Raw genomic sequence first — 20,260 nt, 5'->3', positions numbered from 1 at the left:
TGAGAGGTATGGTTCGCCATCGAACATGATGTGGCCCTCTACGCTGGCGTTTAGCTCGACCCCCGGTTCGTGTCGCCGCCCCCTGGAGGTGGCGTCGGGGGAGGCGGTGCTTCGGTTCGCCCTGAAGGAGAGCCAACACGAGGAGCACGCGCGCTGGGATGCCTTGGAGGATTCCCTCGCCATGTCGGCAGCTGGGGATTGCGTTTATCCTCGTCGTTGCTCGAGCCCAACGCTGAGCCCGCACCACGCACATGCGGCCCACGGAGCCCGAGTCAAAGAGGTACGAGTGAACTTGGATCCTCCACGCGTTGGTAAGTGTGTCGTCTATCATGTTGGGCGTGATGCCGGAGCAATAGACGGCTTACTTGGAGCATAGGTGGCGGCGTGTGCTGACGGAGGAGCGCGCTGACAAAGAGCGACAAATGTAGGCCGAGCACGCGAAGGGGCAGCGCGCCGCGCATCGTTGGACTTTGACCGGACACTTAATACTTAAATTTGGATGCACATTTTCCCACTGTAATTTTTTGATCCACATGAAAAAAAATGCGTTGATCTAGCTTTGAACAACCTAAATAAAAATAAAAATAAATACAGACACATCTGTTCATTCGTCCGACCCAAACGATTCAAAACTCGGGCTATATTTGAACACAGAGGTGCACTTGCTCCTCCCCCTTTCGTCATCAATAAACTGACAGGCGCCGAGCAAGAGGGAGAGGTGCGCTCTCTCTCTCTCTCTCTTCCCCTTGTGTACGAGTGGATTTATCTGGTCTGCGAGGCTATACCGCAATTCGAATTGATTCGAGTATCGCCACGGTCATGGCGCGCGTCTGGTTCTAGAGCTTGGTGCATACCAGGGAGGGAATTCGACTTGAGCATTTGACGAATCCGTGCACCTTGCACTTTCGTCGTTTACTGAATTGCGTGCATTGGTCCTGCATTGCTGTACTGTTTGAACTGTTGTATATGAGAACTTACTTACCTGTCTAAGAGTATAGCTTACTCCATTTTTAATTTGTTCTTGTTAATATCCTTTGTGTGCAAATGTTCCAGACTCAACCTGCAATTTTTTTAGATAATTAGTAAAAAATGATGTTGCATTTAATAAAATGGCAGTAGGCCCTCAAAATAGGTGTGCCCTTGCACTACACATGCATTATTATCAGAATTAGTATGATGATATGGCTATTAATACGAGTTCTAATGGTCTCTTTGGTAGCATAATAGCCGATATGCATCTAAATTATCGCCATTGCATCAATCACCAAAATGGTTGTTGCAGTTCTGGTTGTTGAACTGGTGCTCACCTTGTTGAGATCATGGGTTTCTCCAGGTTGTAGGTCTAGTTGCTGTGTCGTTTTTGTGCAACTTTTGTCTCCTCTTGTGTTCCTTAGTTTCTGCCTATCTGCTATCAAATGTATTTGACTACCTTTTCAGATCATGTACTTCATTTTGTAGTATCCCTATGCCAGACAGGAGGTTTTCTACAACACCTATGTTGTGATTTCTTCCTTCCCTCTGTTTGTTCAGTTTTGAGCTCACAGTTTCTTTCTGGTAGATATCCATGGTCGAGAAAGGGACAAACCTTCCAGCCAGGTGTTTTTTTGTTTTGGTGGGTTTTGATGTGATGGGTTAACGGGTCCAGTCCATATGTGTATTTTTGTTTGATGCTCAGAATTGTTGAACAAGAGTTGGGCTGGGCTGTTTCTTCATAATCGACTGACTCAGTTTTTTTGGGTCAGTCAATTCTGATTGTATAGAAAATCTATCTATCTGTTTGGTCAGAAATTAATGGTAGGTCCAAAACCGAGTGACCGCAAATTCTTTTTCAGTAAACTTTGGATCCTAGTGGTTGTTGACCAATGTATAATAATGCCTGATGAATGAACATGATGTATGCAGTTACTGCAGGTATGAGCCGGACATTTGGACGGAGGTGGCCAAGCACCTACAAGGCACGGACCTGTTGAGCCTCTCCGCCACCTGCATCTGGTTCCGCCGCCTCCTCGACGACTCCATCTGGCGCCACGCCTTCCTCCGTGACATCTCGCTCCACACCGACGATCCCAAGATGCTCAGGCTCCTCCAGGTTCCCCGCCCGTTGGACCGCTCCTGGCGCCTCCTCTACGCCACCGCCTTCGGTGAGCACAATCAGGTCTTCATTGTGCTTCTCCCTCCTCCCTCCCACTGTTACTGACATGCCTGCTCCTCTTTCCTCTCTTTTTTTTCTTTCAGATGGTACGCATTCCTACTGCTTCCATCAGCCCGACGAGTGCATTGGTGAGCAGAGCACAGCGCGGCGACGTCCTTCATTGCTCCTGAAATCCTCTCCGGGCCTGTTCCTTCCTTCCTTGTTGTTTACTGTCATGTGTTTTACCTGACGCTTAGCGTGGTGCAGGTTCGTTTCGCATCGGTGGGTTCCTGATGGACACGCCCAAGCTGCTGCTGACGACAAAGCTGGCATTGCCGCCGTGGTTGATGCCGATGCTTGATGATAGTCCAGACACCTTAATCGGAGCCTGCTTGCTCACCAACGTCCGCCCCGGCATCTGGATCGCTGGTACGTGCACGTGCATACATCTTCTTGGTCATTCGTTGCTCATCACTTGCTGATCTTGTTAATTAAATATGGTATTCTTCATTCTTCTGTGGTCCTCTTGAATGAACGATGAATGTTGCAGACATGAACATGGTGCGATGCCTCGTGTGCGACGACCTTGGCAAATGCCAAGGTGATGATGCTAGGCTGGAGCTTCTTCCTGTTCTTGGTCCTGCCATTGTGTGGTGCTTGTTTCTGAATTTGGGGGTTTGGACTGGAACATAGGGACGATGCAGGTTCTGGATGCACGACACTGCGAGCTGTACATGGAGAGCAAGTTCATAAATGGGACCTGGGAGTACGAAGAGCTCGGCAGCCACTTGAGCGACGGGCAGGCCGACACCGCAGCCGCTGCCATCTTCAACCGCAACCACGTCGACACCCCATGTGTGAAGAGTTTAGTTTGTTCCTGAACCATCCATCCATCCATTCAAGTACTTGATCACTGACTGGATATATATATATGAGGATGACGCTCACGCTGATCACTCGTGGCATCATTTGTGCAGGTATGCTGAATCCCAAGTCTTGGATCCGGGGTCGTTCCAACCTGCTGCCTAGGGCGTACCACACCCCGGTCGCGGTCGCCCTCAGCACCAACCTCATCCCCAACGGCGGTATGTTCAGTTCCGGCAAGATCATGGCCTGAAGAAGCAAGGCTTTCATCTGTGGCTGGAGCCCAGTTCTGACATGAATCTTTGTTGTGCGTGTGTCTGTCACGACAGGTCTCTTGTCGAGGTTCGAGGTGATACGGGACACGACGAGGGACGGGCAGATCGTGTCCGTCAGGATCACGCAGCAGCTCCTGTGATCCATGCGCACTTTACTTCATCATTTATCCGTTTCATTTCTGTCGAGGATCCTTCAAATAGTGCACTATGTTTGCACTTGGTCCAAGACTTGCACAATCTTTGCTTCATGTAATGTATTGGTTGGCTTGCTGCGTCTGTATCTGCCGTGTGCATAATAGACTTCTTCAGACTGGATGCTAGTATTCATTTCCACTGGTGTTGTTTTCCATGCACTATTAGATCATCATCATCTTCTTTGACACAGCTCGAACAAAATCTATAAAGAAAATATACTCTTCTGCTTATGTATTTTGCCCGCCCATCTGTATTTGTATTTTCCAGTGCAAATGTACTACCTCCGTTTCTAAATGTAAGTTTTTTTTTTAGAGATTTCACTATTAAGGGATTACATATGAAGTAAGATAAGTGAATCTATATTCTGAAATGCTCCTGTACTTAAATAATTATAGTTGGAAAGAACTAGTAATAATTATAGTTGGAAAGAACTAGTCTAGTTCTTCCCGAATATTGCTTTTGGCTCCCGAGCTCACGGGAGGCCTTTAAATTCAAACTTCAAATTCAATGAAAATTTGTATTTTAATGTTTCAAAAAATTCTGAAAAAAAATACATAGATAAATGAAGGTATAATACACAAGTGTGTAAATTTTCAGAACAAAATACGTTGAAATGAGGGTTGTGCAAAAAAGACAAATCTAAGGCTGTTTAACACATGTTACTATTCATCATTTCAGATCATGAATTTGTCTTTTTGTACAGATCACGTTTTAAAGTATTTTGACCTGAAATTTTACACACATGTCGGTTACATCCTTACATACATGCATATTTTTTTTCAGAATTTTTTGAACCATAAAAATTTGAATTTGAATTTTTAAAAAATAAAGGCCTCCATGGCTCCCGGGAGCCAAAACACCATTCTCAGTTCTCCCCAACTACAATTATTTAGGTACATAAGTGTCTAGAATGGGATATACATTGCAAAGCAACTACAATTATTTAGGTATATAAGTGTCTAGAATGGGATATACATTGCAGAGCTGCCACCACACAAAAGGAAAAATACATTGCATACAGAATCCAAGCACAGCTGCCTCCAAATCAAATCAAACAAAATATAAAGAGAACATGTCCATACACAGAATCTTGAGCGTACTCAACCGTGTGCAATAACAGAATGACACATAATCTTGCATACATACATACATTCAGCTGTGTGCCATACCAGAATGACACATGGTTACTGCACAACCAAAATGCCTCTAAACAAGAAGATAAATAACCTCCATACAGAATCCAAGCAGCAGCTACATCCAAACAAAATGTAGGTATTAGATCTAACTGCCACGAGCAGTTACTAGTGCCCAAAGCAACTTTTCCTGTACAGATGCCTGTTCGGAGAACAGGCGCCTCTCCACAAACCGACGCTTTATACAGGCGCCTCTTCTGTAAACCGACATCCCAAACAATCGGGACACCATGTATAAATACTCCATGGTGATGATCAATGAAAGCACAAGTTCCATTACATTCAACACAAAATTAAGAAGAAAAACCAACTTTCAAGCAAAAAAATACATTGTCCCGACTCGAAACATATAAATCTTCTTGTGTACATCCAACTGTGTGCAAGTAACAAAATGATGACACAGGGCCGAGTGTTACTGGTAGATACGTTCACAGACAAGCAAAGCAAGAGCCAATTAACTAGCGAGTTCAAATCTGCATCCATGATCAGGTTCTATTGTCAGTTTGGTTTTAAGTACAAAAAGCCACTACCACACCTCAAAAGCTGAGAAAAAGTTTGTCAAAAAACAGCAGTAACTCGACGACGCTCGCACCCGTTTCGCTCGCCTGCTCAAGGGACAATAATAATACACTCTTTCGCTAGCATACATGCATGGCCTCCTATGAACAACAGAAAGATCAAACTTATGTCATCTGACCCACAAAATGTTGACTCAGCTGGGATCAAAATGGCCGACTAATTGGCTGGGTATGCTTAATTATTCTTTCTGTAAAAACAACTTTCTACACGACAAATGGTGGAGATCGAGGGACGAGTTGACCAAAACGTTGCCGATGTTATCATCACCCCACCTGCAGTATATTATCGATCGCCGCTGTGCATCGACCTCATGAATATGCGCATCCATGTCATCATCTGAGGCTCTGCTGGGCACCAGACTCCATGACAATCCACCTCAATGTCATCATCTGAGTTGCTGCTGCTGCTGCTGTTGCTGCTTCTATTGGACATTGCAGACATACTAATCCACCTCCATGCCATCGCTTGAGATTCTCGTCATACATCTTGCATGGACTATGGGCGCGAGCTCTTTACTCTGGGAGCTGCCCCCGCTGCCACTCGAGCGATCATAATAGACAGCATCCTTGTACATCCACTCGCTCCTATCGATGGAATACATGTCATCAAACTGCTCCCCGCAAAGACAGCAGATGATCTGGCTCTCGTCTGCAGGCACCATAAACTCACAAACCTCCTCTGCAGTTCCCAGATCTGAATCAGATGCAGAGTCCAGGAAGACGCTCTGCGGTTCAGGTAATCTGTCAATCCAACGGCTCTTGCTAGGGTACCATCTTTCAGGTGCGATGCCAGTATTTCTAGCCTCCTCTGGCCCATTGCAGGCAGTGTGTGCACTGAGCTCATCTTCAAGTCTAAATCTTAAACCACATGTTCTGCATTGATGGCTTTGGTCATCAAAGAGTCTGTTGACCACCTCTGTACGGTGCTCGCGAAGCACCACTGGTTTGAACTCAAGCCCGATTAGATTAGCCATCTCGATTTCAGGAGGTTGGGTCAACAAAGCTTTTACAGGGGTAGGTGTCTCCTTAGCAACTGAAGGCTGAACGATTGGCGGAGGTGGAGCTGAAGCACTGACATCTGATGTGCTCGGACTTGATTTACTGGGCTTTCTTGCAACAGCAGACGAATCGGTGGACGGTGAAGAAATTAGCCCCTTTGCAACCAGAGAACTGAGAAGACTTGACAGTGGTGCAGCTTTCTCAGCACTCTGTGTTGGTGGTGGACCTGGTGGCAAAGGTGGGCGGAGAGAGTTTGGCGCATGAGGCTTCAAAGGGGCATTTTCGCTGGCTGAGGAAGATGGAAGAGATGCCAACCCATGTGAATGCGGGACGGCATGATCACTTGTGTTTAGTATGAATCCACCCTTAAAAAGACCAGCCAATAAATTACTAGCACTTATCTTATCTGACTTTGCATGTGTGGGATCACTGGGCAGGGAGACCTCTTCAGGCTGCTGTTCCATTCCGGTAGACAGAGGCAGATGGACAGACGGCCTAAACAGCGATGAAGAAGTTTCTTGTGAAAAGGGTTGATGAAATGGCTTCGGATGTGGCTTTGACTGCACAGGAGGGTGCTTTTGAGTCTTCTGAGAAGCCTGTGACAGAGTTGCTTGCAGACTAGGCCGACCCTGGGAATTCGCGGAATTTTGAGACAAGGCATGAGCTCTTTGGTTATGCTCTTCCTGGGGATTTTGACCCAATGGCAGAAATGATCTGGAAGCATAAATGTCATGCTCCGAGGAACTTGGGGAGCTCTCACGTGCCTGGAGAGGTGGCGAGGAAGGCGGCCAATATTTTTGTTTTGCACTTTCAAGGCTTGATCGTCCAGCGTAGGCACCTGATAATCCAACAGGTACAGATGAAGTGATGCTTGGTGACTGATTAGAAAACCTTGATATCCTGGGATCCCGCCCAATGTCTGAACGAGGTTTTTCCTGGGATAACCAGAGAGAGGAGCCACGAGATTCCGGGAATGGTTGTCCTTCAGGCCACATATCCCTATCAATTCTTGGTTCCCCCTCGCGCTTACTATGAAGGTACTCTGCATGATCCTGAACAATTAAAGATGATCAGAACATAGAAATATAGTGTAAAGGCATGCATGAAGAAAATTCAACATGGTACATGGCAAATCACAAGGTTCAAAAAAAAACATTATAGGGTGCAAAGTTGAAGGCATCCAGAAGTTAAATATGTCAATATTTACAAGTAAATAACTTCCCATTAAAAAAATAGCACTGCATATATATTTTAAAAGTTTTGCTCCACATACCATGTACGGTGCAAGTCTTCTATCTTGGCTTGTTGGATGTCCAAATCTTGGGATGCTATCTTGTTTGTGGAAGTCAGGGTCCAACGGGTCTCCAGGCTCTGCCCAATTAGCCCTATGGAAGCTTCTAATATTGCCATCGTCAGCCAAGGGTTCTCCTTTCCTTGCAGAACTGGCACCTCCATAATCTGCTCCTTGAGAACGTATGTCGTCCCAGATGTACTCTTCTTCCTCAGAGTTCTTCCAGCTTTTGTCAGATGATGACAGCCTACCAATCCTATCAGAATTACTGACAGGAGTTGGGAGAAGTGCACTGTCCAAACGTACAGAACCGGAAGAGCGAACATCCTTAGTTGCATATAAATGGTTGCGTCTGTCGAATATTTCTTCAGGGGAACTAACACCTCCAGTGTAATATGCACCCCCAATTCCGTCTTGGCCTTTGGGCTTTGAGCGAACTTGACCAGCACCCGCAATTCCAGGGCCCCTCACGTCTCTATCTGGCTTTTCATGAATGGGGTTACTAAAAGTATCCTTCTGTGCACGCTGTAAGTTTGGCAGATCATAGCAAAATATATCAGGAAAAATACATAAAGAAAAACGAAGGAGGCCACGTAAGTTACATGTAGAAACATCAAAGATCAAGAAGTAACTTACAGGCCTAGAGTTTAGAGTATCCAGGCGTCTCCCAGTGCCTTTATCAATACCAATCCTGGTACCCCTTTCGATAACATCATCAGCATCAGAAATTATAGGTGTCTTTGCACCGGCTCCCAGAATCCCCTGTCCAAATTGAAGGGAAGCAGTATCAGAGAAAGAGTCCACGGTGTTCAACAGAAGGGGGTGGGGTGGGGTGGGGTGGGGGGGGGGGGGGGAGCAGGTACAACACTATGCACAGATGTTTTTTTTCACAAGAAATGTACAACTGTTTGAATTTGGCTCACTGGTCAGCGGGCAGCAAATATCAAAAGAATTTGATGAAAGAAGATGTGGCTTGCCTTGTTTGGTTGTTGGAGCTGCTGTCTTGCTTCCAAATATTTTGGGTTTACATGTATGCTGTGGGATGGGCGCTGGGATGGAGAATCGGCCTTTGACTGTGCAGCACCTGATGATCCATTAGCAGATGATTGAAAACCAAGTTCCTTCTCAATCGCTTGCAGTGAAGTTGGAGAAAACACTCCTTTCCATGTTCCGAAAAGGTGTCTCATGCTAGTATGAACGGGAGGGTCAACCTGTCTATAGGCCTTGCAAAACACCTATAGTAGATAGAACAATCAAAAGAGAAAGGGGGTAACGTCATTAGGATGTCAAAGTCAGACTCATCCCATAAAAAGGAAACAGGGGTCTATTAGGTTGTCAAGAAGATGGTTATATCAAGTAAAAAATGTAGGGTTAAGACTAACCTCAGGTAATCTTGAAGAAAAATGTTTAACATAATCTTTTCCAATATTCTTGACTATACTGTCAAGCAGATAAAGAGATGGTAGCTTCTGATCACTTGGAACCTACAATCGCAGGCAACCATCAAATTAGATAGACATGCCAATCCAACATAACAAAACAATGACATTAACAACTATCTTAGATTGACAACAGAACAAATAAAACAGAAGCAAGGAAATGGTATCACAAGGAAACAGCTCAAAAACTTTCAGAGGCCCCTCCACGATAATACAATTACATTAACAACTATCACAGGTTGACAGCAGAACAAACAGAAGGCAATCTTCTACGCTAATTCTTTCGGCAAGAGTAATCAACAGAAAATATGCTAGACAAGGAACCAATAGCAGCATGTTTTACAAGCCCGACTCTGGACACAACAACACAAAGTTTTTTCTACTGGTACTGGTATCAGGAGGAGTTGCCCGTGCCTCTGTAGAAGTCTAACAAGGTTTCTCTTATCGGCATATAAGAGGTGACAACAAAATGAGTTCTAGCCAAGATGCTAGATACGACAGTAGCTTCCTAATGTTACAGAGAAGAAGCAAACAACAAATGGAAGTGATTTAAGTGCCCGGAGCCTATCAAGAAGGAGCAACAGAGAAGACTCAGTGTCTGCAACATCAGAGGTGAGGTGTAGGATTCCCCATCCACTCATCATTCAATTCATAAAGTCCAATCTTTTTGCAAACATATCAGAGTCCGGCTATAGAAGAGGTATAGTGTTTCCTCGTCCATTCGCCTTTCCATTCATAAATAAAGTCCAATCGTCACGCAAACATATCACAGAGACCAGATATAGATAAGCCGTTCGGGAATCTGAATCATTTTGCCGTGCGGCAAAAGGTTATGAACTTTTGTGCTGAACGGATAGTGGAAACAGCAGGAATGAAACAGCTCCAAACCCTGTCTGTTTCCGCAACGATAATCTTTCAACGATTTAGCGTGAGTGAACATCGCTGCAGCACTCGTATTACCCAAAAGAAAAAAGGAGTGATTTGCTACGCCGCACAGGTCCAATGTACATTTGGTGAATGACATATTAGCATCATACACAAGCAGCGAACGCCCATACACAGGCACCGAGAGACGCGGACGTGGAGGGAAAGGGGGGGAGGGGCAATGCTTTATTCATCAGCATCAACGGAATTGACGGAATCAGAACGAGGAGACTTGCACCCTGCGTACCAAGACTGGGCAAAATTGCTCTCGCAATGACTTTTTTACACAAGACAGCCGTCGGCAAACCGGAAAAAAAATGCTGACTAGCTATCATTCATTCATTCATTCATTCATGTGGTGACCCTCATCAAACAAGAGCCAGCCAACACATCCATCCTCTTCCTATCTACTCCGTATCTAGCAGACATGATACCTAGCAAGCTTTGAGCTTTACATGCTACCATTCATTCATTCATCCATCCAACAAGAACTGAAACTTTCTTTTTTACATGGAGAGGGGAGGGGAGGGGAGGGGAGGCCGGGGAGGAAGGAGGAGGAGGGGTGGGTCACCTCGAGGATGTTGGCGCAGACGAGGGCGGCGATGGAGCGGGCGGCGTGGAGGTTCTCGCCGGCGATGATGGTGAGGTTGGTGATGATGGGCTTGGAGTTGAAGGTGAGCTCCCCGAGCGCCGTCCGGTACTGCGCCACCAGCTCGTCCACCTGCGCCTGCTGCTCCGCCGCGGCCGCCGCCGAGCCGCTCCCATTGGACGCGCCGCCGGCACCGTACCCGGCGGAGGATCTGGGGTCCCGCGGGGGCGCGAGCAGGCGCTGCTTCTTGGCCGCGCCCGGGGGGTCCGGCGCCGCGGATCTGCGCGCCGCGGCCGAGGAGGCCTCCATCGACGCGCGCATGGCGGCGAGGTCCGGGGTCAGGGCGGCGCCGGCACTGGAGCTAGGGTTTGGGGCGCATGGGCGGGGCGAGGAGCTAGGGTTTGGGCGGCGGAGCGGCTGGGCGGCGGAATGGGCGGGCGGCTCCCTCTCCCTCTCCCTCTCTCGCTGCCGCCGGCGGCGGCTCCGTGGGGTGGTGGGGGAGTGAGGATTGGAGAAAGACTCGGGCTTGGATTTCGGGTCTGATTTGGGGGAGGGATGCGGGAGGAAGATGACGCGCCCGGTTTTATAACTTGTGCCACTCATCACTCTTGGGCTTGGCCTTGGCCTTGCCACCACCCTACCCTTACCCCTACCCCTACCCCTACCCGACCCCATCTCCTCCCCATTTGGCTTGTTTCTTGATTCATGGTGATGATGATGATGATGATGATGGGGTTCTTCATCCATCTATGAATGAATGGATGGCAAATTTAGCAATTTTTTGTTTGAGGTCAGAAGGAAGGAATCGGCGTCCTTTAGATGAGGAGGGGGAGAGAGGATCGGGGCGAGTAATGCGGAGGATCGCGCGGAGTTACTCGCCAGCTCGGTGGCGTAAAGGCAAGTGTTTAATTTACGTGGAGCTCGCGCGAACGTCTTGTCGTCGCGCGGCGGTTTGCCTTTTTTGCGAGGTGTAATGGGTACAGAGATAGGTTCGGCTGGCTTGCATACGTTTTTTTTTTTTGTGAGCTGGTTGGGGGTGGGCTTTTCTGGAGGATATGCGCTTAACACGTCTAGAGCTCGTGTGTTTGTCTTGTCGTCGCTCAGTGTAGCGGCGTGTTTTGCCCTTGTTATGCGGTGCGGGGGTGGTAGAAAGATGTGTTCGGCGAGCGCGGGTTTCCTTTGATGTCATGTAGAGTCGATGTGCAAGGTGCGTATTTGTAATGAAGATAATAGTAATGCTTTTGGATTGTCCGGCTTGTTTATGGGGCGCTCTTTTGATAGACCTCTTGGGTCGTAGGTTGATTTCTTTCGGTAGTTGCGAACGAGGAATGAGGTGGGTTTGTTCCTATGGAGAAGATAATCGTGTGTTATGCAAGGAGGGCAGAATACCGGAGGCGGTCGCCTAAGTTACCAAAGTTAATATCGTCCAATCTAGGGTTTGACAACGCTGACTTTGCCTAAAATGCTTCATGTGTGGTTGGCAACACAATTTGGTAACCAACCAAATTACCCGACATTATTTCGACCAATGCAAATCAGCAGCAGCACCCCAAATTTCGGCACTAACGTTTTGTCGGTGCCAAAACCTTGGCAGCCTATGATGCTTTAGTTTTTGGTTGGTTGCCAGGAATTTGGCTGCCTATGCAACCTTTGGCAACCCTCCTCACAAATGTTACCATTTTTTCGGCCAACAAAGGGTCAAGGAACATCTCTAACCGATCTTCTCTGCCTAACGGACGGTCGGCGAATCTTGGTAGGGCATTGCTATGGCATGAACCAGACATGCCCTAAGGGAAGAACGTCCTCATGCTCTTCAACAGAGTCACACCAAATGTCCCTATTGTACACTACAAAAATATCTAGATATTGAGTAGCACATTTGGTACTAGTACTAATTGACTGGGTCTCCAGGCTGGCCAGCAGGCACTGATTGCTCAGTAAACAGCTATGGTGGTGCAGTACAATGGACAGTTGAAGCACTGTTACAACATCAACATGCCACACAACAACCACATGATAATTCATACTTACACAACAGTAATTACTTGTCAGTCAGTCAGCCCACACACACAAAAAAAATAAACTTATTTTCAGGGCTAACTCTAGTTACTTACATACAACATATTACATCATAAATATATAAAGGTGTCTATTGGGGAACTATAATTTACACAGCTTAATGACCATGAGTTTCCGATGTTTGGAACTTGTTGCTAGCGTGTTTTCCCGTGTGTGATTGCGACACGTCGTCGCGGGGGAGGAGGATGATTCTCTTGATGGTGTGTCTGCAGGCAACGGAAAACATGTATCGGTAAATGAACCCGGGAAGCGCCACACCGCGTCTCATGGATGTCGGATGCTCATTCATACAAGTTTATATAATGAAACAAGAGTCTAACACACTACAGCTCTCACAAATATTAAACCACTGCTTTAGTGGTCACTGAAGGAAACAAGGGACTGTCAAACTTAAAGGTCCATGAACGGTATCAAGTTATCAAACATTAGACAGTTCTGCATTTGACCGACATGAAAACCTTCTCTCAAAATATTTAAGCCTGCGCTCTTTTGCTAATACTGAACAGGAACAGGAAGCTAAGAAAATAGCAGTTTACCTTAAGCCATGGAGGGGAGTTTTGCCAGGTACAGTTTACTTGAAAGCATAAATCAAGAAGTCCTCCTTATTCTTAGCATCGAGTAATAGTGTTGACGAATTATCCATCATAAACAGCCTAAATACCAAAAAAATAAAATCCTCCCTGCCCTGCCGATACTATCATGACAGCTTTAAGGAAATACTTCTTCCCTTAACAGTTTGAAACTGCTATGAGTCTGAGCGGATCAACTGCGGCACCGGGACCTTGTTAATTAAAGGTCTCAAAGTTTCCATAATATTAGCAAATGAGGGTCTCCGCCATGGCTCACTGTAAAAGGCATGGCAATATTCTAGTTAGCCTTACACGGCACTGGAATTAGCTTAAGAGAGGGAAATACGAAGATGGAACACATACTTTATCCAGCAGGATTCGATCAATGCAGCTACTTGAGGATTTAAATCTTTTGGGATTTCAAGTCTTCTTCCTTTAAAGCCAACAGCAGCAACTACCTGTAGAACATCATAGTGCAGCGTATAGAAGTTAAATACAGAGTTGATCAGGTGTTCATGTGCGGATAAGCAAATTATGTTCTGAATAAACTGAAATATTTTTAACGAGTGGTAGCATCGAGGCATCAATGCTGGAGCCAAATTAGATAACTACCTGCGCAGGATTCAGGTTACACCATGGTTGTTGTAATGTCATAAGCTCCCACAGGATTACAGCGAAACTGTAGACATCAGACTTCTCATTGGATGGCTCGTCTCGAAGCACTTCGGGCGCCATCCATTCAGGCTGATGTTTAAATCAAAAAGATAAGCCAAGGCATGAATGAGGAAGATGAACTTGACAAGGAAAGGAAAAGGTGCTTACTGTTCCTGCCAAAGATTTTGAGGACAGATAGGTGTTGGCTTTTAGTCGCGAAAGCCCAAAGTCACATACCTACAAACAGAAATAGTAAAAAGGTTTAAACGAAGTGGAAGTACCTGGTCTTGATTTAATAAGAGTGTGAGTAAGACAAACAAGTCGCTAATAAATGAGACTGACACAATAGATAAAATTGTCATATGAAGACTATCATTTCAGATGGAGCCTCTGGGGGGAATACCATGACTGAATATTCATGTACTATGTCAAATCTACAGCAATGTTAGCATGCAACTATGCAAGTGTTTTCCTACAATATGTTTACTGACAAGGATGACTAATGATGATCGGGTTCCTGGTATTGCTTTCACGGAGGCTGCTGCAAGAAATATAACTGGAAGCTGCAAATGATGTGTGCTGTCAAACTGAAGAAAATAAGATAAAAGAAAAAGAAAACTATACAAAATCATTCTTCTATTTATTATTAGAAGCTGAACATCTTCTAGAACTAGAAAGTGTTGCATATGTATATTATTGTAAGTTTAACACCTACCAGATACTCTTCAAAACAAATTAGTTACCACTCAAGAAACAACCGAAACTCATGTGTCAAAACAAAATCAACATAAAAATGTGGACGGAATACTAGTATGAGAAAATTGACAGCCTCGTGCGCAGTGACACATATTCATATGACCGCACTATTTCACATGATGTGTGTGCCTTCGACCTTCAGAAAAGTACCAGAACGTACAGTTTATTATCTAAGGCATTAGATTACATAGTGTATAAATCATACCTTCACAGTATACTTCTTGTCGACTAGAAGATTTGGAGATTTCAAATCACGGTGAACAATAGGAGGGCTACGTCTATGTAGATAATTCATTCCCTTCGCCTGTAAAGCAAGCAGAGATAATTTAGATAGAGTAGGACTGCTTTAAGTTTATAGCCTGGGAGTATGACTGCTAGTTTATAGGCTGGCAGTAGAGAAGACAATACCACATCAAATGCCATGTTCAAGCGGCGTCTCTCATCCAGAACTTCCCTTGCACCACTCCTATGCAAAAGTTTATACAAGCTACCTCTGTAATGAAACGAGTACATCACTTGTTATCAGTCAAGTGAGTGAAGTACTATAGTACCAAATGAGTAAGTGAAATGCATATTAATACCTCGACAAGTATTCCGTGACTATTGATAGGTTTGGGGGTTCAGTAACAGCACCCATGAAAAGAACAATATTTGGATGCCTCAGACTTTTCATTATTGCGACCTACCACATAGAAAGAACATTTATAAGGTGATTAACATGGACATGAATGCATAGACACCAACTGCATGAAGAACATAATCACTGGTAAGTGACTACAACGTCCAGATATACTCCCTCCATTCCTAAATATAAGTCTTTTAAGAGATTTCACTAGGGGTCTACACACGAAGCAAAATGAGTGAATCTACACTCTAAAATATGTGTATATACATCCGTATGTAGTCCATTAGTGAAACCTCTAGAAAGACTTATATTTAGGAACGGATGAATAGGACATAGTCACTGATAAGTGACACCATGTCCAGATACGGAACATGATCACTGCTAACCGCTAACCACTCATTCAAGAATTATGACAGACTAGTGACCACACGGCAAAGTCCAATGACATTTATAACATCAACCCATGCCAAGATTTGTTCAACAAACCTCTCTCATAAATTCCTTGAAGCGGTCTAGATGATAATCCTGCTCCATCAGTATCTTCACAGCAACATCCTGCAGTAATACAGAGTTCATTGCAATGTTGGTTCCAAAAACATTCAACACAAAAGGCTCACTTATAGTAACAACAAACTAAGACAAAAAAGCTCAGATGATGAAGCGTGAAGTTGTGCACAAATAAGAGTTCGAGGGGAATACAGGGGAAAATCTATCAGGATACAGAATCCAAAGGAGGAACTTTTCCTCTCTTAGCAGTAATAAATAATCGATAAACCAGGCATATAAAAGGCATACCGATCCATGCCAGTCAGCACGATGAACTGTTCCAAAAGAACCTGGAAGAAAAAAGTAAGTTCAGAAAAACAAAATTTCACCAAACTATTCTTTCAATACGGTTCATATAAGATTTAACTTGCAAATATCTAACCATATCTCAAATATGATTTAGATGTTAGGAGTCTTACGAAACATAGGTTTATTAGCAAACAAAGAAAATAGATATTCCTTTTTGAAAAGAACCGCAGAAGGATAAACTTCAGTCTTATTTGCACAAGTGTACCTGCTCCAATCTTCTCCTTTAAAACTAGCTCACTCCATGGAATGATCAGATCATCCACAGCAAGTGACAAATCACTGACAGTACTTCGCAGATACTGATTCCCCTCGATCAACTGAAACTCTTTCTTTTTATCAGCTGTCAAATTGGACGGTGTCATAAGTGGTAAAATCTCCCGAGGAGCTTCTGGCAGAATAATGTCCGGGTTCGCAATTGCTTGCCCTACATCATCAGAATATACCGACTCAATACAGTATGAAAACATAATGTTCATGCTATAGTTTAATATTTCAGATGCTCCAGCACCAAGCTGCTGCAAAGTAAAGACCTCGGGGTACATTATTTGGTGCTCACTTGTATTCGATGCAACATGGTAAACAAAGAAGCCCCTATTTAGTAGTCAAAATTCAAAAGAAAAGAAACAGTATGTTTTAAGATTTAACAAGGCCAAGAGATTGTCATCAGCTATTACCTTTCACTGGCACCCAGCTGTTGGCAATCCCGTCCCCTGCATCATGTTTCTTCGAATACATTTGGTCTACAGGAACTGCAGCGCCACTAGAAGCACCTGAAAAATGAAAGAATGTGGCCTTTGTCACACCCCTGCCAAACAAAACCATCATAGATGGAAGACGCCAAGTTTGGCATACCAACTACTTATTCATATATGATATACGTAATGAAGTCCTGCTGACACATGAGGAATGAAATTACAGCGAGTTTTGCAGATGTAACCTGTGGATGCATCACTGAACAATAGATTGAGCGAGTGACAGTCTGAGAAGTATTGCTTGGCAACTGAGCTGAAATTTGAAGTGATCTCTAATGACCTAAATTTTGGTGGACGGAGAGGTGATGGAACTGACAGCGAGTAGGGACCATTGACGAAAGAATCAGGATCAGATAATTGGCCTGGAGCCCCAAACAAGTCAACCAGATATTCCCTGTCAAAGGGAAATAACAAAAGTCAGCATATAGCTATCAATCAACCATATCAAAATAACAGGAAAATAAGGCCAATATTCTATTCAAACAAGTACAGGGTATGCTAGTCCACGATTTTTGTAAATAAGTCAGACTTTGGTTAGTTTGTCAAGGTACCTCCCAGCAAGTCAAGTACTGATATCTGAAATGTACATCCAAGATTAAACAGATCCTAGTCCATGTATCTTCACAAAGCGTGTACTGATATACTCCCTCCGTTCACAAATATAACATGTTTTGGATATTTCAATATGGACTACATACAGACTGAAATGAGTGAACAAACACACTAAAACGTGTCCATATACATCTGATTCAGGAAACGGTTAGAACATCTTATATTTGTGTACGGCGGAAGTACCTTTCAAGCCCAAAACGTACGACACAGGAGGAAGCGTCTTCAGCTTTACAGTATTTACAGCCCTTGACTAATCTGCATGGTATGTTGACTTTATCTGCTAACATCTGCAAATGTACAAGCTTCAGTAAGTAATGACTTAAGACAGGAGCAACTAAACGATGTACTAAGGAAAAAAAGTTCTAATTCCTGTCTAACCAAGCTGCGCATTTACTGGTGTGTGTAAACTCTAAATTCTGATGGAAGAGGAACGATTTTTTTTTGCTGAAATCTGTTGCAGTTGTTGTTGGTACGGGCAACAGTTACAAGACGTACAAACAGTTATGTTTCTGAAAATAGCAAACGTACTTTAAAAAGCAGAGAGCGGTGCTTGCAGAGACCAATCGGCAGCTTCCCCAGATGAAGCACGATAGACCCTGCACTAGATTTGATCGCCTCGCTGCTCTCTTTCCAGCGTGGAAGCAAGTTCTCTTCGTTGGAGGTCGTACCCCTTTGTGATTGAAGAACATAGAAAAGAAGTTCAGCAAACCACACAACTCGGTTCAAATTAAAAGGCTTAGGGATGCGACCGCTCACCCCATTCTGGAAGACACTAGTTTGGCTAGCTGATTTATGACATCTTTCATGTCTGAGGAGCTGGACAGAAAGCTGGACGCGTAGTTCTCCAGCATGCCAAGATCGAAATCGGCTCTCCTGTCGACGAGGACCACCTGGATTGAAGAATCGTCGGGGCGGACAGACTTGAGAGACTCCACTGAGGGTATGCGGTTCTCCTCGTGCACGTCCGTGCACATTGACCACACAAAGGGGTCCATCCCTTGGATCAAGTAGAACCCATCTGGTATCGTGTTGCTGTATGATAACGAGCCGTTTACCTGAGAAGACGGAAAGCGGGCATTAATCTGTTTGGGAAATGAGACGAAGTTTTACGCTGGAGTAATCATGAATAAGCACAAAACAGAACATGAAGGGTCACTCTGATGCGGCAATAGAGACGTTCCATAGAGCACACGGCATTCTAAACTATAACAATGATCAACCTAATGCTTAGAGTGCATAGTGCTAGATAAGATCGCTCTGATGTAGCCCGAAGGGCCGTCCGGACGAGGCAAACGGCATCCTAATTAATTGCATCAGTTATCAAGTAAGTACATGCATCCTCTAATCCTCTCAGGCTCATAGCTGATTGATGTGTAATGTGATGAGATAGAATCACTATGATCAAGTTCAATGAGAGCCTTTTGCGTACACACAATTAGGTGCCCAGTTAGGGTTCGTTGCAAGAAATGGTTGGCATTAGTTGTTGAACTAGGTGAAGCAATTGAATCCACCGATCCACCCAAGATGTTCATTAGCACGCATGATTAGAAATGGTACCCAGAAGCGGTGGGAGAGGGCCTCGGCGGTGGGGGAGGGGGGAGCGAGCGGGAAGGCCCTGCCGCTGCCGCTGCCGCCGCCGCCCATCTTGGACCCCGCGGAGTCGCCGGGGTCGAGGAAGCCGGGGTCGGCCGCGCAGGCGGCGTCGGCGCACAGGCGGAGCGCGAGGGCGAGCTGCAGCTGGTACGTCTCCTCCGCCTGCTGCGCCCAGCTCTTGCAGGGGGAGGGCGTGCCCCCTCCCCCTCCCCCTCCTCCCACGGCGGCAGTCGCTGGGGGCAGGTGGAACGGGTAGTCGCTGGAGGCCGAGACCGAGCTCCCGGCGCCGTAGCTGCTGCCGCCGCTGGACTGCCGCTGCAGAACCGCCGGGGAGGCCCCGGTGGTGCCGCCCCCCGCGTCGTCCGGGAACTGGGACAGCAGCGAGTAGCTCGTGCGCCGGCCCCCGCCGGCCGCCGGCAGCTCCATGATCCCCCGCGCGAGCCCTCCGCTGCCGGGGGTGGGTGGACGGACTGCGGCGCAAATCTATCGATCGATCAGGGGCCGGAGGGGCTTCGCCGGCGGTCGGTGCGGGTGACGTGCTCCGTCGCCGTCGCCGTCGCCGTCGATCAGAGACCGGGTGTGTGTGGCTTTAGCATAAAAACCAAGCCTTTAGCGAGCAGCCCTCGAGAAGTCGAGAGCAAATTTACACGATTGTGCAGCTGACATGTGGGGCCGCCTGGGTCAACTATGCAGTGTCATTCCTATCAAAATCCCAATGAAGGTGAGGAAATACACTTTGGTTTCTACACTTTATATGAGGATTCTTTTTAATAATTAAATAAAGGTTAAAATAATTTGAAAGTATTTTTTAGAATGAACGTGATTTTGTTTTGCAACGGTATATAAATTTTCACGAAAGAAAGAAAGAAATGATAAATCCCGAACCGTTTGGATTTTAAGCATGGCAACCCAAACGTTATTTTGATAATTTTAGTTCACGTGAGGTTGGTAAACATACTAATTTTTTGAAAAAAGAAAACAAACTGGGATAAACTTGTCATGTTTTCGCAACTAAAGTTGTCACCAAAAAACTTTCCGGATGACATGCTTAAAATCCGAGGATCTATCGGGGTCCAAAAAAGTCAACATTGACTTCAAGATAAAGAAAACAAAATGTATTTACTATTATAGGTCACCATTCACACTCTTTTTGGCCAAAAATTTGTCTTCTTTGAAAAGAAGCCAAAGGGGGATTTCCTGTTGTGGGGTTTTTCTCACAAATACAATGAAAGGTCAAGTTTATTTCGAAAATATTATCAATTGTTTTGAATTTTTACTGAATTACAG

The 20,260-nt window shown here is 45.3% G+C and overlaps 1 protein-coding gene and 1 pseudogene across 2 annotated transcripts; one reads left to right on the top strand and one right to left on the bottom strand.

Annotated features, from left to right (window-relative positions):
• Positions 1 to 251: 251 nt before the first annotated feature.
• Positions 252 to 3,410, top strand: LOC123448327 (probable F-box protein At3g61730). Its single transcript, XM_045125166.1, has 8 exons — positions 252 to 280; positions 1,903 to 2,141; positions 2,236 to 2,280; positions 2,399 to 2,560; positions 2,682 to 2,732; positions 2,825 to 2,995; positions 3,109 to 3,216; positions 3,325 to 3,410. The coding sequence occupies exons 1-8, from the start codon at positions 252 to 254 to the stop codon at positions 3,408 to 3,410; spliced, it is 891 nt and encodes a 296-aa protein (XP_044981101.1).
• A 1,707-nt stretch (positions 3,411 to 5,117) lies between these two features.
• On the bottom strand, positions 5,118 to 19,625 carry LOC123446889 (annotated as a pseudogene). Its single transcript, XR_006631453.1, has 22 exons — positions 18,938 to 19,625; positions 18,137 to 18,435; positions 17,909 to 18,050; positions 17,564 to 17,667; positions 16,954 to 17,162; positions 16,691 to 16,786; positions 16,222 to 16,440; positions 15,957 to 15,997; positions 15,648 to 15,716; positions 15,118 to 15,218; positions 14,945 to 15,029; positions 14,742 to 14,840; positions 13,949 to 14,017; positions 13,739 to 13,870; positions 13,490 to 13,584; positions 13,339 to 13,402; positions 12,195 to 12,325; positions 8,909 to 9,010; positions 8,504 to 8,761; positions 8,163 to 8,288; positions 7,509 to 8,051; positions 5,118 to 7,287 (listed from the first exon to the last, which is right to left on the bottom strand). The product of XR_006631453.1 is annotated as an uncharacterized LOC123446889 (transcript).
• Between the last annotated feature and the right edge of the window lie 635 nt (positions 19,626 to 20,260).

Source organism: Hordeum vulgare, chromosome 4H (genome assembly GCF_904849725.1).
Source record: "Hordeum vulgare subsp. vulgare chromosome 4H, MorexV3_pseudomolecules_assembly, whole genome shotgun sequence".
Lineage (NCBI taxonomy): Eukaryota > Viridiplantae > Streptophyta > Magnoliopsida > Poales > Poaceae > Hordeum > Hordeum vulgare.
The sequence above is the reverse complement of the archived record's forward strand: the minus strand, read 5'-3'. Positions and strand labels throughout refer to the sequence as shown.